This window comes from Anopheles funestus, chromosome X (genome assembly GCF_943734845.2).
Source record: "Anopheles funestus chromosome X, idAnoFuneDA-416_04, whole genome shotgun sequence".
In the NCBI taxonomy this organism is placed as follows: Eukaryota; Metazoa; Arthropoda; class Insecta; order Diptera; family Culicidae; genus Anopheles; species Anopheles funestus.
Window position 1 is genome coordinate 196,252 of NC_064597.1, and position 18,401 is coordinate 214,652.

Genomic DNA, 18,401 nt, shown 5'->3' on the forward strand with positions numbered 1-18,401 from the left:
AAAATGAACTAAAATTTGACGTTTGTGGGTGCGATTTTTTGTCAATGTATGTGTGTGAATCACATGGGGTGTGCTAGTGTGTGAGTGAAAATCTACGTATCACAATCAAAGTGGGTATATAAGGAGGTGTAGTCATGTAGAACATTTGGTAGGAAATAGCGGATCGACCACAGTTGTCAAATCCGAAGCGTTTGTTCATGTGTGTAGGTGAATGGCAAATGTTTACATTCGTATTTATGTCGTTGCCACAATCAAAATACTGATGATCACATAAGCGGTAACTGCAATACGCCACATTTTTGGCCGAATGTCCACTCAATCCCATTACAATCATTGTGGGCACTTACTGCACCTGCATTGATCGTCAACAATACTATCACTGTATGTGTGGCTTTCATCCGTATACGTATATCGACCCTTGCTGTCAAACTGATGTTCAAAATGGCAATGTGTCAAATGCTATGAATACACCTCCTTATATACCCACATTGATCACAATCGAACCCACAAGCTTCAAATTGGTTTTCAGCATGTCTACCGCGTCAAACCTATGAGCCCACCTAGTCTCTTTACCCACTTTGCATTCTACCATGGTAAAAACCAAGCAAAAGTACATAATGTAATCGGCCCTTTAGCCGATTATTTTCATCAATTAGTCGAATAGTTGAAATTGTGAAGATTTCGAGCAAGTGTTTGAGTTTTTATAACTGTTAAATTAATTAAATAAATACTAATTATTTCAGCCCTCTGTGGCTGACAATACGGCAAAAGCCGTAATCATGTAATAAAATAAATTAATTAAATAAATACTAAAAAAAACTATAAAAAACTGGAATTTAAAACAAATAGTGATCCGGTTGTTCATTCCACCACCTACATACTAACAAAATATTAAAAACAATTGTGCAAAATAATACTGAAACGGTGTGTGTGCACATAATAAAATGAGAATAAGAGAGAATATTAAAAATATTAAAAAATAAGTAACAAACTGTTAAATAACAAAAAACAAATAATTCTGGAAAAGTCTACACATCGAACGTGCGGTGTAGACGCTCCTTTAGATTTTTTTATTAACTGTTTTGTGAGCCACGGATAATCGACATTATGCTTCATTTTCAGCATAGCATGCATCAGCATACGGAAACGTTCAGGTGGATCAAACAAGCGTTAATTCTGGAGAGATGTGAATTCTTTACTGTTTCTCGAATAAACAGTTTTTAATATAGTGTCTTTTATGTGTGCCTTACATCCAAAAGGAACGATGAGATAAAAAAGGAATTCAAGTCATTTTTATGTGATCATGTATTTCCATCTATCAACTGTGCAGGTACGGAATGGAAAGAAACATGCAGGAAACCAAGCGTAGTTCGTGTGAAGTACAAACACAGCAATCAATCAGCTTGTGCGTAACACAATCAATCTTACTATGGAGTATGAATGTTCAAATCAACAGATAGGCCAACTCTAGTTACACATAGTTACAAATTTGAGTTGTAATCTTAAAGCTACTGCATAATTCGTGCATCAGTGCTGAGAACAATCTCCTAATACATATGTGCGTGCAACACGGTAAGAAGGTCGGTTGGGGTTTCAATGTGTACGTGCGTACGCTTCTAGCGACGCGTTGATTTTTTATGCGAAAGCGTGTGGCTGTGTAAGTGTAGTTTTGGTTATATCTATCCGATATTGTGCCTTGAAATATATTTTATACGTCAATTTACTCAAATGAAGTATACAGTGATAATTAAATCATAAAAAATAACTCGTCTTTAACATCACATAACAATTTGCTGCAGAAACAAAGACGTTTAACAAAGAATATATACATCGTACCAAGTGGTTTTTAGGCTTCCTGGTACAAGGTGGTTCCAGAGAAGTGCATTACTTTCGTTGTTAATTATGACCATGCAAGAACGTATGACAGGTGGAAGACTAGTCTGGCTGTGGGTAATCTGTGTGGTCAGCGACGCTTTATAAAGATCAACATACAACACGATACAAATGGCATCAAATCTAACAGACGTTGATTCTCGATTGCGGAACAACGAACAACTACTTGTTAGAATCATAAGAACACGACCGATACAAAAAAATCTGTTCGTAATATTCCGCGTCGCAGTAAGAAAAATTGGCTGGAATATGAAAACCAGCAACGAAGAAATGCATCAATCATGGAGACGGCGACGAGATGGACAACGACAACCGGTATGGAGTAACGGGCGTTCGCCACGGGTGACGATGCTGGTGCACTTGCTGATGCTATTCTGTTTTCTGCGTTACCTGTCGGCTGCGACTGTGACTGGTTTTAGCATGTTACCAGGTAAGGCAATTGAAATTGTTCCTGCAATTCATCATTTCGATATGTCTTTCAGCAGTTGGCACAATTCTAATCTTTTTCACACATTTCATAACTTAAAAACATACATTGCGCGACTTCCTTATTTGCATCCTTAATGACATGACTACATAATTGGATGGTTTATTATTGTGTTACAACAGATTTGATTATAATAATATCGTAATCGGGGCGGCCCGATGGTGCATGTGATAAACGGCGCCAGTCCACACGGCCGGACCGGTTTCAAATCCCATCCGATCCGTCCCCCGTAGCAAGGACTGACTATCCGGCTACGTGGTAAAAATAAGTCTAGTAAGCCAGAAATGGCCGGCGTGACCTGTAAGGTCGTTAAAAGCCAAGAAGAGAGAGAATATCGTAATAACTAGAGTTAATGAAAAATTTAATATTATTTGTTTTGATTACTTTCTTGACAAAACTTCAGTAAATTCTTTTCGGCGTTATTATGCTGGAACAGTCGTGCGTAAATTAAAGCAAATAAAACGATGCAATAAAACAGACTTCATTGCGCTTGTATCTGCTCTGTATTCCCTCAAATTTGTTGTGAAAAAGTAAGATATTTATTTTTTTCCACACTTGCCAATCGGTGTTTAATACATTGAAACCAAACAAATCAAGAATTTCAGATTCGTGTCGTCTCTTCCAATTAAAACAATGTGGAAGATAAGTAAAACAGTAATAAGTATGTTTACGTCCAAGCGTTTTTCGATATCTTTTCTTCTGGTGCTAAGCAACAAAATGTATGAACACACAACCGATTGCATCGCCATATACATATAATGGCATTCAGTGTGGAGTAGTTTGTATGAAATCATAGATATTGAGGGAAACATATTTGAATTGCTTTGTGGTTCAGCTTCATAGCTAAGCAAAGCATCAACGCCATCAAAAAGCAACAGTAATAAAATGGTAATAAGAAAGGTAGATCAGCAATTTTTCAATGCACAGCTCCCAGGAAGCATGGCTCTGTGTGCGTACCTACTCACATGCTTTTATAATTTCGGGTTGTTGTTGGGTAGCTACGACACAAAAAACTATACTCCGAAATGGAGAACATAAAGAGAAAAAAAGAAAACAATCAGAGAAGTAAGAAGGTAAACAGATCGGTTCAATTTTTCTATGTTTTCAACATGGCCGTTCCGTGGTCAGACGTGCTAGAAAAACGGTTTGCTTTGTTCGTCTTTGAATTGACAAGCGGCTAGGTTTATCATTCTAAATAAGGAGAAAGCATCCCAAAAAGAGGTAATATTAACTACGTTTCGCCAGCTTAGCGCTTCATATGAAGGTTCCTTTTTCCACATTTTATCATTGATAGTAATTCGAGATTGTTTACTATTGGTCGAAAGATATGAAAGATTATTTCACCTTCATCCAATGTATTCATATTATCGATAACCAACTCGATAATTATCGATGGTTTTAAGATATTGAACCATGATCAATGACAACGAAATGCAAAAAAAACTGCTATACGATATTGTTGAAAATAGATTCGGAGTTACAGGAATTAATTTACAAGAATTATTGGAAATCTTTCATGAAATGTTTCACGGACGAACTGAAAGGGAATTAGTTAATTGGACTATTCATCTAGGGCAGTAAGTGAACTTTAGGATTAGCAAATGAACTATGTAATAATGAACTTGACAGACGAATACACAGTCACAAACAGAACGGCGCGCGACGATTACGGCTTTCTCGGTTTGGTGGAAAAAACTCCGAAAATTTACAGCCAGCACTCCGTGAGAATTTCTCACATTTTTGGTCCTTCGAACCGGATTGTGAATTCAAAGAGTTTTTTTTTCGTTCAAAGCTCTGCAACAAGAGCTCGGTCGGTTTAACGCTCTGCAACAAGGGCAAGGTGTACATTTCTTCGTCGCGTCGTTTCACGCCATCGCGTTTCGCTCCGCATCAAGGGCAACGGCCAACGATTTCAGCGCCATCGTTATTTGAATTTTCGCGCCAAACTTAAACGTTTTCTTTCGTGTGTAATTTCGTCCTGTGAGTGTTTTCAAACCGTGCAAAATCATGGACAAGAAGATAAAGGCCGCTCAACTAAAAAGGAGGATCGCGGTGGAAAATATAAGTGCTCTCGAACGGTTCCAAGTGCAATTTTCTGGGGATGACGCCAAGCAAATTCCGGAGGCGTTAGAGGACTTGGAACGGCATAAGGAAGGGTTCTTCGCCGCGGTATCGAAACTGGAAGAGCTCGATGACAGTAATGAAGCGATTGAAGCTTGCATCATGGACAGGATCAACATCGAGGAGCGGTGTAGGAAGCTAAAATCCTTCCTACGGGACAACCTTCGACGGGAAGAGGGTACGCTAAATGACACATCGGGTTTGGCTTCTTCAACGCTTGCGTTTGGTCGGCCAAACGCACCACATCTACGTCTTCCGAAGATCGAATTGCCATCATTCGATGGCGACCAAACGAAATGGCTGTCGTTTCGTGACCGATTCATCGCGATGATCGACGCTTCACCGGAGCTTCCTTCGATTGCGAAGCTGGAATATTTGCTGTCAGCATTGAAAGGGGAAGCGGGGCTTCCTTTCGAACACACGCCGTTGACAGCGGACAACTACTCGGTGACGTGGGCAGCTCTTCTAAAAAGGTACGATAATCCACGTACACTAATCCGTGAGTATTATCGGAAGCTACATTCCTTTCCGCCCGTACGCGCGGACTGTGTGGACGAGTTAGTGCATTTGGTGGATGAATTCATTCGTCATGTGAATGGGTTACTAAAGCTCAACGAGCCCATCGATCATTGGGATACACCGTTGACAAATTTGCTGGTTATGAAGCTAGATCACGCTACTGTTTTGGCATGGGAAAAGCATTCGGTCCATGCCAAGAAGGACAAATACAAGGAGCTCATCGATTTTGTACAAGATCGAATACAAATATTGAAGGCGACTCGGAGTACTACTTGTGAAGATGACACTAGTACCACTAAGGTGGCTGGTACGCAGCGTTATCCAAGTTCGCGGAAGACAATCGTTCACTCAGCCGTAGCACAACCAGTGTCAAGTAGGATGATTGTATCACCACCACCGAAGTGTCCCTTGGAGTGTACGGAGAACCATTTCTTACGAAACTGTCCGGTGTTTGGCAGTAAGGACGTGCAGCAACGTCGGGAAGTGGTTACATCGAAACACTTATGTTGGAATTGTCTCGGAGATTCCCATCAAGTGAAATCCTGCAAGTCGGAGCATGCTTGTCGCACGTGTCATCAGCGACACCATACACTCTTGCATGTTCCTACCACTACAACGATCACGATGGCAGCTCACGACGATCGCAGTTCGGTGATCCTGGAAACGGCTGTCCTATTCATCGTGGGTGACGACGGAAAGAAACATGAGGCAAGGGCGCTCCTTGATTCAGGCTCCATGTCGAATTTTATTTCCGAATCACTTTCTCGGAAGCTTACGGCTACTCGAAACAAAATCAACGTGGCAGTCACGGGCATCGGAAAAACGGCACAATCGGCGAGAGGGTCGATCGTCGCAACTGTGGCATCGAGGAATCAATCGTATTCTAATCATCTGGAGTTCCTCGTTCTGGAGTCACTATTTGCACATACTCCAATTACACCTATCGATACTTCATCGTGGAGTATGCCCGATCTGCAGCTGGCAGATCCTTCATTTAATGTTCCGGGCAACATAGACATCGTAATCGGCGGATACACGTTCTGGGAGATTCATTCAGGACGAAAACGATCTATGGGCACGGGCAAACCTTGGCTCGTGGAAACATCATTCGGCTGGAGCGTGACAGGGAATGCATCAAACGGTACACCTCCTCAACCATTTCATCGTTCGGGCTACGGAAGTCCACCTACGGAAGAGAAAACAAATCAGAAGGGGGCATCAAAGTCAAGGTCAGACCGATGTATGTCTCGGGCCGAACGTCATTCCAAGCGCTGGAAGTATAGCCCTCGTGACAATTCGGTAAACTATCATGCAAACGTGTCACATCGTTGGAAACCAAACTATCATTCGGATCATAAACGCTGGTTTCATTCACCAGCCTGGGTTTGCGAAGAACAGAAAGCTACAAGATCGAAATCTACAAGGGGAATATTGGAATGATCAATATCTACATACCATCACACGTTTATCGGCGTATCATTTCATCGCGAAGCAACGGGCTTCATCAGGCATCATATTCGGGGTAAAGAGATTTACACACTCTTTACACTACTCAATCGGAATGAGTTTCATCATGTGGTGCTACTACACATCATCTGCGGACGGTTCGGGAATATGTGTGACGGTGGCCGGGTTCACTACACACATATTATTCACATACATTCATCTCGGCGTCCAATTATGTTTTTCGGTCGGAACAACAGCATCGCGTTCGTATCTAACATTCGCACATTCGTAGCGATGTTCAGCGTAGTATAGGAGGCAATAGTTAAATTTGCGAACAGTGTCAGTACACTTCATTACGGTAGAAGTTCTCCCATAGGTTTGTACGGGAACTTTAGGGAAGCTGTCGATCAGCTCAATCAAATAGCTAGCTCGCATAGTTATCTATAAAGGAAGAAAGTAGTTAGTATCAGGATGGAATGTACTTACTTACCTTAGTGGCAAAGGAAATCTCAGAGATACACTCAAGCGTGGTTGGCTGGCTGAGATAACGGTACTCAGCAGCAACGTGATATTAACATTTGGAAGGCTAGCAATCATTCGCACCTTAAGTATGCACACACGCATTTTTCGCATACGGGATAATGTAAACAAAACTGACAGTTTAGGCTAGTTCATCGATTACGGCAACAATCGATCAAATCACAATGCAGATCAATCGTACAATTTCCGGTACACATTACGAATTACATTTAGTTAGCTTATTAGGTTTCATGAATTAAAAGAAGTTCCTTCTTTGGTGGCCGGGAATGTTGAAAATAGATTCGGAGTTACAGGAATTAATTTACAAGAATTATTGGAAATCTTTCATGAAATGTTTCACGGACGAACTGAAAGGGAATTAGTTAATTGGACTATTCATCTAGGGCAGTAAGTGAACTTTAGGATTAGCAAATGAACTATGTAATAATGAACTTGACAGACGAATACACAGTCACAAACAGAACGGCGCGCGACGATTACGGCTTTCTCGGTTTGGTGGAAAAAACTCCGAAAATTTACAGCCAGCACTCCGTGAGAATTTCTCACAGATATATTAGAATGGCGACTAGACGATAGAAGTGAATGACGTCCAATATCATGAAACTCATATTCTTTTATTATTGATGTGATTTTTAATGATTTTATAATTTCGAAGAAACAATCGAACTTCTCTTTTAAAGCTTATTAAAGCATAGATTGATTTATTAAATTACCGTGACCGTTTAAGTATCCCCTTTTTGTTAATTTAATGTTTTGTTTTGTTAAAGTTAATTGACAATTGCGTTATAGATTACGAACTTATGATTATGTGTGTTGTGTTAACTACACAAATTAATCATATTTCTGCAATACATTCATAAGCTGAGTAAAATTCATACAACGCAAAAAAATCGTTTCAGATACCCAACTTCAAGCACCTCGATTCACCACTCAACCGTCTTCGTCTGGTTCGATCGTGAATGAAGGTCGAACAAAAATTCTTCAATGTCACGCATTAGGTAAGCTTCATAATTGATGCTTAAAAAGAAAATGTAAAATATGAATAAGGTCATGGAAATAAACCATTTGAAATGCAAGCAAGTAGTTTGAAATCCAATTCGTTTTTTTATTTTTATTTTAACTTTTTATCTATTACAGGTTATCCACAGCCTACATATCGTTGGATCAAAGATGGTATCCCAGTAGGAAACTTCAGCAATAGCCAGTATCTGAAAATATTGAATATTACGCGTGCCAACGCCGGTTCATACCAGTGCGAAGCAGCAAACAAAGCCGGGACCATTTTTAGCGAAAAAATCGACGTTGTTGTCGCCTGTAAGAATAATTTTAAGCTACATTCAAATGGCAGCAACTTTCACTAAACAGTAACTGTCGAACGCTCATTTCAGTTGTGTACTGAAACTGATGTTACCTTCTAAACATGATGTCTAAAACCTAGGTCTAAACATTATGTAAACATTAAAGTTTTCTTAACGCAGCTAAAATTTTCCTAAAATAAGCCGGGGAGTTAATTATTCCACATGTGTTCAACTTTTTGTACAGCTCGTGAAAGTTACCAATGATGGAAAGTTGCGTCCTATTATAAGAATCCTCATTCTTAACTAGTGTTGGGTCAAGAGCCAAAGAGATATCTCAATCGCTCCGCTCATCTTATTGTGCGCGCTCCCTCACAGCCTACGCGAAAAAGAGGTTGCTTCGCACGGAGCGATTGTGCGATGCGCTCCCATTTGAAAATTTCCTAAGGATATAGACTTAGCTTTTTTTTGGGAAATTTTGCAAAATTTTATAAATCGATTTATTTTAATGCGAATTGTTAAAAATAAGTTTCTTTTCACTCAAATAATGCTTTAAATAAAAAAAAAATAATAAAACATTATAAAAAAAATTAAAAAAATCTAAAAATTTGAAAATTTCATAAGGCTGTAGCTAGTGGGTCAAGAGCGAAAGAGGTATTTCAATCGCTCTGGTCATCTTATTGTGCGCGCTCCTTGTGGTGCGAAACTTCGCTCCTGGGAGCGCATCGCACAATCGCTCCTATGTGCAGCGCTCCGTGTGGAGCTTCCGCAAGCGCACCGCACACTTTAGAGAGCAAGAGCGGTGCGCTCCGCTCTTGCAAAAGAGCTACTTGACCCAACACTATTCTTAACACTTATGATTCTTATGGTATGCATTATTTAATTATTTTGATGTTATTTTTACATTGCAGATATGGGTTTATTTGACGATTTGTCCGAAAAAATCGTATCGGTAGAGTCCGGCTATCCTGCAATACTTAATCTTTCATACATTGAATCGGTCCCAGCACCCTCAGTGACATGGCAAACAGATGAAGGATCGCTAGAGTATAATATTAAGTTTGCCCAGACTTCCAGTAACCAATTGATTATCTTGAGCGCCGACGAGGGAGATATCCGCGCATATCGAGCACGCGCCTTCAATACTCAAATTGGTCGCGAGGAAAGCACTGGATTAGTGCGATTAAATGTAACTGGTAATCCGTACTCCGAGATCGCACCAGAGATAATTGTGCACCCGCAGAGCATGAAGGTTGTGCGTGGCACTCAGACAGTCGAATTAGAATGCATCGCCAACGCTCGTCCGCTACACGAGCTCGAAACCATATGGCTGAAGGATGGTATTCTGATTGAGAATACCGGTATCCATTACACGCAAACTGATCCTTGGAATCGCACTATCACGCTGCTTCACGTGAACTTGACGCACACGGGTGAATATACGTGCCAAGTTCAGATGCGCACGGGTGGTCATCCGATCGTGTTTTCCGTGGCGCAAGTTACTGTGCAGGAACCGCCTACGTTCGTGACACCGTTACGTACAGAAACATTAGGCGAGTACGGATCGCGAATCGTATTGGCTTGTGATGTAATCGGTGCACCACTGCCGAAAATAAAATGGTTCAAGAATGCGCGTCCAATCGAATCAGCAACTGGGCGGTATACCATACAAGACGATAATTCCCTGGAAATATATAAGTTGGGGATAGATGACACGGCTATGTTCCAATGTCTTGCTTCCAATGAGGCTGGTGAAAAGTCGGCTTACACTTGGCTGAAGGTGAAAAGTAAGTTTTGGTGATTAGTTTTCTGGTAACTGTATTGTAGCTTATTCTAATTAATGTTTATATTTTGATATACAGCCTCGACGCCAATTATGGAAATGGCTCCTACAAATCAGACGGTTCTTGATGGAAAGGATGCCACAATGTATTGTCAAGCAATTGCAGCACCTACACCAAGTATTTATTGGATTTACAATGGTATGTACAATAGAAATTGACATTAGGTATCATAATTTTGTGAATATGGCTTCATAATTCTTTTTGATTCCATGATTTTCATGATTCGCACACCTTTGTCGATACTAAATTTTTTCTCCTTGTTTTTCAGATACATATCCTATTGAAACAACTTCCAGAATGCAGATTTTAGAGTCAGGCGATCTGTTATTATCAAACGTACGTGAAGCCGATAGTGGGCTCTACACGTGTATTAGAGAAAATGAGGCTGGTCGTATCACTGGTTCTGGATATTTAAACGTACTAGGTATGTGCCTAATTCCTTTGTTTTTGTATTATTAGTTAATTGGGTCGGATACCGGGTGTACACACACTGGGTAGGTGCATGGAATGCAAACAGCAATCGAGTAATTAGCTCAAAAAATCTTTCATCGGTGATCATGGACAGGTTGAGTAAAGGAAACGATAGTACGCTACTCAACAAGTTACAAAGTATGTGATCAATTATTTACCGCAGTGCTCCCCAACCTTTTTATTACCGCGGACCACTTGTTGTTCGACGTAAGTATATCGCGGCCCACATGTGCCTTCTATGAACGGACTCGTAATGTATGTATGCCGCTCTTAAAGCGATTTTTTAAATACAACATTATCAAAAATGATAATTGTCCACAATCTGACATATCGAGAAGTGTAGAATGATTTCTTCACGTAAAAACGCTTGAAATGGTAAACAAAAAGTGTTAAAATAATCGGTCCAACGACCGAAAATTTATTCTGCGGACCACTTCTACTTAAGCCACGGACCACAAGTGGTCCGCGGACCATAGGTTGGGGACCACTGATTTACCGGACCAAGAAATCCTTGTAATATTCACAGAAAAGGATAAAAAAGAAAAATTATTTTTTTAAGTCTCCTAAGTTTTTAGGAAAAAATTATTAAAACTTCAAAATTGTACGAAAACCAATGTAAAACTGTGGTTAAGATATAGAAAGATACATGTGTATTATACTTTATAATTTTCTAGTTCGTACACAAATTGTTCGACCTGGCCAAACAAACAATTATTTATAAAGATACTTGTGTAATATAATTTATCATTTTCTAGTTCGTACACAAATTGTTCGTCCACCAGCAGATACTACCGTTCTGCTTGGACATTCGGCTACATTGGAATGTGGTGTCTCAAGCGATCCAACAGTGCCGTATAATATTGATTGGTACCGGGAGCCCAAGTAAGTATTATGCAGCAATCACAATACGAGGTATACAATTAATATATTCTTTACTATTTCAGTCGACTACCCATTAAAAACAGTCAACGCATCGGCGTTAGAGGAGATGGTACACTTGAAATTACGGAAGTGCGTCCTTCAGATGTTGGTCAATATTCATGTATCGTAACGTCTCCCGGTGGAAATGAAACACGCTCAGCAAGATTGAGCGTCATTGAATTACCATTTGCACCGTCGAACGTGCAAGCTGTGCGACTTAACACTCCCCAAAACAGGGCAATCAATGTATCGTGGACACACGGATTTGATGGAAATAGCAAAATTATAAAGTTTATTGTTCAGCGGCGTGAAGTACCAGAACTAGGTCCGCTTCCTGATCCATTGCTAAACTGGATTACGGAGGCGGCCAACGTATCCGCACAGGCAAAATGGATTTTTTTAACAAATTTAAAGGCGGCAACGGCTTACCAATTCCGAATTAGCGCGGTCAATCGAGTCGGTGAAGGTTCGCCTTCCGAACCGAGTAATGTAGTGAAATTACCACAAGAACGTGAGTTATGATTTATATTTTTACCATTATTTGCAGGCACACAACACAATTTTTTTTATATCGTAGATACTGTGGAATCAATTGATTTTTTCTCGCTTATCATGATTTTTTCCGAATTCATCGTACGTTCTATCATCAAAGCTTTAGTTTTTGTTTAATACTTAAACTTTTTCTTACTTAAATCGGCATTGCTGTGCCCAACATAATTTCAACTTTTAAATATACCATCAGCAGAGCGGTATAAAAAACGATACGTTAAAAAAATCTTACTAGCGCAAACACATAGTGTGTTTGGTTCAAGTTATAGTGTAAATAATGTGATTTCAAACTTTAAAAATCAAAACTAATGATTTTTTATATTTATAATTTATCTTCAACAGCACCGTCAGGTCCACCAGTAGGATTCGTTGGTTCGGCACGTTCATCTACTGAAATTATTATACAATGGCAGCCACCCGTCGAAGAACATCGGAACGGGCAAATTCATGGTTATATTATTCGGTACCGTCTATTCGGCTACAATAAAAGCCCATGGAATTATCGCAATATTACTAATGAGGCGCAGCGTAATTATCTTATTCAAGAGCTAATCACATGGAAGGACTACACTATCGAGATCGCTGCTTATAATAATATGGGTGTAGGTAACTACACAGACGGAGTGAAAATCAAGACTAAAGAAGGTGTTCCAGAAGCACCACCGACGAATGTACGTGCAGAAGCAATCAATTCGACAGCTATCCGCATTTGGTGGACCCCTCCCAATCCGCAACAGATTAATGGTATAAACCAGGGTTATAAGCTGCAAGCCTGGCATTTCGAAAAACTACCTCTGCAATCTCCAGATGTTGGGTCTACTGGCGGAAGTGTATTAGGCGGCGAAATAAATGACGATGGTAGGGAATTAATAGAAACGGAAATGAAAACACTTACCGTACCACCGAATTTATTAGATCCATTGGCTGAACAAAGCGAAGTATTACATGGATTGGAGAAATATACGGCCTATAACATTACTGTGCTGTGCTTTACCGATCCAGGAGACGGTGAAAGAAGCAAGCCAGTACGAGTGCGTACGCTCGAAGATGTTCCTGACGAAGTAAGTGCTTTGCAATTTAGTGGAATTTCAGATCGTGAGGTTAGTGTGGCATGGGAACCACCGCGACATACCAATGGAATACTCATTGGGTATCAAGTTCGTTATTATGTAAAGGATCAGCCCGAGACCGCACGCAAAGTAAACTTAACAGCAGAACAAACGCGGCTTAAAGTAACACATTTGACAGCCACCACGCATTATACGTTCGAAGTTAATGGATGGACGATTGTGGGGGCTGGTGCCTTGAAAGTAGCTACAATTCAGTCTGGAATTGAACCAGTTTTGCCTCACCCACCATACCAGTTGGCACTATCAAACATCGAAGCGTTCTCTGTAGTGATACAGTTCACACCAGGCTTCGACGGAAACTCATCCATCACCAGTTGGATCGTCGAAGCCCAAACCGCTCGGAACCTGACCTGGTTTATAGTGCACGAGCTTCACGATCCAGATGCTTCAACGGTTACTGTTTTGGGATTAACTCCCTTCACTACATATCGATTGCGCATAACTGCTTGTAACGTCGTCGGTCGGTCGGAACCATCAGAACCAACGAAAGATTTCCAAACGATCCAAGCACGCCCGAAACATTCCCCGTTTAACGTGACAGTACGGGCAATGAGCGCAACTGAATTGCGTGTACGATGGATACCGTTGCAGCAAACTGAGTGGTTCGGTAATCCGAGAGGTTATAACATCACCTATCGGAACATTCTTGAGAATGATTTAAAAGGGTTCTCTGAACCAATCGCGATAAGTACTGCAGATGTAGGAAAAGGCACCTGGTCACCTGTAGGAGGTGCAGAAAGTGGCGGTTGGGGACGTAGTATATTAATTGAGGATCCTACTGCCAACTCACACGTTCTGGATGGCCTAGAAGAGTGGTCAGTGTATGAAATCGCTATGAAGGCTGTTAATGAAGTAGGTGAGTCGAACGATAGTCCACATGCATTTGAACGTACACGAGAGGCAGTACCAACGATGGGACCGGCCGCAGTAGAAGCTAATGCAACATCGTCTACAACAATAGTGGTACGTTGGACCGAAGTACCAAATGTACATCGAAATGGCCAAATTGAGGGTTACCGTGTTTACTATGGTTCGGTAGCAGGTCGCACCCCTGTATTGCATAAAACAACCGCCAACAACTATACCTTTACGACTACACTAACCGAGCTGAAGAAATACGTTCAATATGACATCCAGGTGCTGGCATATACCCGGCTCGGTGATGGTGTGCTCAGTACGCCCCCTGTACGCATTCAAACGTTTGAGGATACACCGGGTGCACCGTCAAACGTATCCTTTCCGGATGTTTCTTTCAGTATGGCGCGCATTATATGGGATGTGCCCGAGGAACCCAATGGTGAAATTTTAGCTTATCGTGTAACGTATTTATTGAACGGATCGCAAAATTTAAATTTCACACAAGAGTTTCCTCCATCTGACCGAACGTTTCGTGCAACACAGCTCCTCGCCGAGCGTTACTATTTGTTTAGCGTGACAGCTCAGACACGGCTGGGCTGGGGAAAGACAGCGACTGCCCTCGTTTATACTACAAATAATCGTCAAATACCTCAATCGCCCTCAGCGCCACAAATTTCACGCTCTCAGGTTCAATCAGAACAGATCACCTTTAGTTGGACACCAGGGCGCGATGGATTTGCTCCTCTTCGTTATTATTCGGTTCAATTTCGCGAAAACGAAGCGTCTTGGACGTTAATACCTGAACGTGTAGATCCAGCAGTGACATCGTACACGGCGAGTGGACTGAAACCACATACATATTATCAGTTTCGTATACAAGCCACGAACGATTTGGGTCCGTCTAGCTACAGTAAAGAGAGTATTCATATTCGCACACTGCCAGCTGCCCCATCCGAAGCCGTAACGGGTTTGAAAGTAGTTCCTATTACCACTACGAGTGTACGTGTGCAATGGGTAGCTTTGCGGTCCAGCGCATGGAACGGTGATGGTGAGACGGGTGGCTATCGCATCCTTTATCAACCTTTATCAGACTTTCCTTCCACGCTGCAGAGTACACCGAAGATGGACGTACTTGGTGTTAATGAAGTGTCGGCTATTTTGTCTGACTTGACTCAGGATCGTAATTATGAAATCATTTTGCAACCATTCAATTCACAAGGTTCAGGGCCACCATCGCCTCCTGTTGCAGTGTATGTCGGTGAAGCAGTGCCAATTGGAGAACCGCTCAACATAGAAGGCAAAGCAATATCGTCTACTGAAGTACGACTGCATTGGAATCCTCCACAACAAAACACTCAAAATGGAGAACTATTAGGGTATAAGATATTTTATCTTGTTACCGATGCATCAGCTCAAGACTTCGATCCTGGCCCGTCATCATATATCGGTGGAGTAAATAGTGGAAATGATGCCCGAAATAAAACACCCGAAGAGGAGATTGAAGTTGTACCGGCATCATATACGACACACAATCTCGTTTTTCTTGATAAATATACTGAATATCGAATTCAGATATTAGCGTTTAATCCAGCTGGTGATGGACCACGGTCTGCCCCTATAATCGTCAAAACCCTTGCCGGACTTCCTGGTCCTCCAACACGGTTACTCTTTACCGACATCACAATGAATAGTTTGACGGTGAGCTGGGATGTGCCACGTAGGCGCAACGGCCTCATACTAGGCTATATTGTAGCTTATGAAACAACTGAAGATAATGAAAGTAAGTTTGTTGCATTCTCCCATTGTATGCAGCCATTGGATATGTTTTATGTGTAGTATTTACATCTATTTCATTCTTCAACAGAATTTAGCAAACAAGTAAAACAAAAGGTCACTAGCACTAACTTAATTGTGCAGAACTTGGAGGAAGAGGTTACGTATACGTTTACAGTGCGCGCTCAAACCATTGAGTATGGTTCAGCTATTAGCGGAAATGTAACCACAGGACCGCAGGAAGGTTCACCTGGCTCACCTCGTGAACTATTGCTCTCAAAATCGCAGGCTAGCGTGCAGATGCGCTGGATCAACGGACAGTCAGGCAAAGGGCCGATTATAGGCTATTACATCGAAACAAAAAAGCGAGGTAGGAATCGATAAACCGGCTGCCATTGGAAGGTATATATCTTTTAAGCTAATCCTTTGTTTTATAGATGATCTCCGTTGGGAAACAGTAGCACGGACAACGAACGGCCCAATACAAGAATTTACCGTCAGTTTTCAAAATCTTCTACCTTCGACTGCGTACAAATTTCGTGTGATCTCATACAACCGTTATGGCATAAGTTGTCCAGTCTATTCCGATGATGCAGTGCTTACTCCTTCGAAGCTGTATTTGGAATATGGCTACCTTCAGCTGAAACCTTTTTATCGTCAAACATGGTTCATGGTAGCACTAGCGGCTACATCCATCGTGATAGTCATTATGGTCATTGCCGTGTTGTGTGTGAAGAGCAAAAGTTATAAATACAAACGTAAGTATTTTCATGTTTTATTAACTTGTTTTACAACAGGGCCAGGCCATGTTGCTCATGTATGATAGAATATATTTTAAAATTGGCTTGACGTTGGCTATTTGAAAGAGAAAATTATGCTAATTGCATGTCTTTTTTAAATATGTTTAATAACAAATTACAAATAATAATAACAATAACAAAAACATTAAACAAGTATGACAAATGTTTTATACATAATTATATATATTTATATATAATTCAAACAGAAGAAGTTCAGAAAACTCTGGAGGAATCAATTGCAATGTCCATCGACGAAAGACAAGAGCTGGCATTGGAACTTTATCGGTCTCGGCACGGTGTATCGGCAAACGGTGGAGTAAACGGAGTCAACGGTGGCACTGGCCCAATAATTCATAGCACTCTCGGACGCCGAACAGGTGCAATACTGGGTAGAAAAGGTGGTGTTGGAGCAGGTTCCAGTACTGCAGCTGCAGCAGTTTCGTTGGGCAAGTCACCTCCGCGACCATCACCCTCGTCTGTCGCTTATCACAGTGATGAAGAAAGCTTAAAATGTTATGACGAAAATCCAGACGACAGCAGTGTTACGGAAAAGCCATCTGAGGTGAGCTCCAGTGATTCACAGGTCTGTTAATAATTTGTAATGCATGTTAACGTTTCATTTTGTTTTTAAAGTTAATCTTTGCTATTCAAAACCGTTTTCATGTTTTCCTTTCCACAGGCATCAGAAAGTGAAAACGAAAGTGTCCGATCGGATCCACACTCTTTCGTGAACCATTATGTCAACAATGATCTGCTGCGGCAATCCTGGAAACGTCAAAAGCCAGTGCGCAATTATTCTAGCTACACTGACTCGGATCCTGAAGGATCGGCTGTTATGAGCCTGAACGGAGGTCAAATAATTATGAACAACATGGCACGTTCACGTGCCCCATTGCCTGGTTTCAGTTCCTTTGTGTGAGGAATTTATAATGCAAACCGCAATGTCTCAACAATCAAATGTCTTATGGAATCGATAAGATCAGATCGATATAAACTGGCAATAATACTTACAACACAATGCACTAAAAAATGAGTCACTTTTTTACATGTCTCAGAAGAAATAAGCAGTGTTATGAGAGTGTATACGAGCTCAGAATTTTTACGTTTATATTCTGTTTTGATTCAATTCTAATTATACCACATGTATCACTAAAAAGAGCCTGAACATGTTACTTATTTTTGGAGAAGTATCACTCGGTAGCATAAGTAGTGCTAGCTCAAACTAGCTCGATAGTTTTGTAAGTTGACAAAAATGTTAGCATTTAGAAATATGTTAAAGACCCTTTTACCTATCGTCTTTGTTAGGTATTTAAACACAGCTATTACTATTGCTACCCTGAATTAGGACGTGTAATGAACTATTAGGCGTTGATGAAGCGATAGCAAACTTAATCATCTTAGGTGCGAAGGGCGGAAACTCTTACATACACAGAAATGATTTATGTGATAATCGGAATATCTAAGAAATCAAAGCTATTATGGAACTAGATTTAGGCGCACCATTCTTGGCATTTGAGTATTCCGTTTGCCGTTCCCACAGTCCAGGATTATCCGCCATTATAAGGTATGTGGTGAGCCAAAGTGCTAGGTAAGCGTATTTTGAAGCATGTGCAGTTTATTAACTAAGAACTAACTATTATTCGACTGAAGAGATATGTGTTTTATTATACTTTTCGATTTTATATTTTTACATTTACGCTAGTATTTTCAATGTAAGAAAAAGCCATTTTCGTAAATAAAATATACAAAAATCA

The 18,401-nt window shown here is 40.8% G+C and overlaps 1 protein-coding gene across 1 annotated transcript; it reads left to right on the forward strand.

The window, feature by feature from the left end:
* Nucleotides 1-1,120: 1,120 nt before the first annotated feature.
* LOC125761904 (protein sidekick) lies at nt 1,121-18,401 on the forward strand. The gene is made up of 13 exons (XM_049423487.1): nt 1,121-2,323; nt 7,906-8,004; nt 8,144-8,320; nt 9,213-10,088; nt 10,164-10,283; nt 10,414-10,569; nt 11,372-11,498; nt 11,561-12,048; nt 12,429-15,854; nt 15,939-16,217; nt 16,285-16,605; nt 16,854-17,230; nt 17,327-18,401. The coding sequence occupies exons 1-13, from the start codon at nt 2,005-2,007 to the stop codon at nt 17,564-17,566; spliced, it is 7,005 nt and encodes a 2,334-aa protein (XP_049279444.1). The 5' UTR covers nt 1,121-2,004; the 3' UTR covers nt 17,567-18,401.

Excerpts from the sequence above, each read along its gene's own strand:
- LOC125761904 (XM_049423487.1), top strand. The coding sequence starts at position 2,005 with ATGGCATCAAATCTAACAGACGTTGATTCTCGATTGCGGAACAACGAA. Across the intron at positions 8,321-9,212 it reads AATCGACGTTGTTGTCGCCT|ATATGGGTTTATTTGACGAT; the intron begins GTAAGAATAATT and ends TTTACATTGCAG. Across the intron at positions 10,089-10,163 it reads CACTTGGCTGAAGGTGAAAA|CCTCGACGCCAATTATGGAA; the intron begins GTAAGTTTTGGT and ends TTTGATATACAG.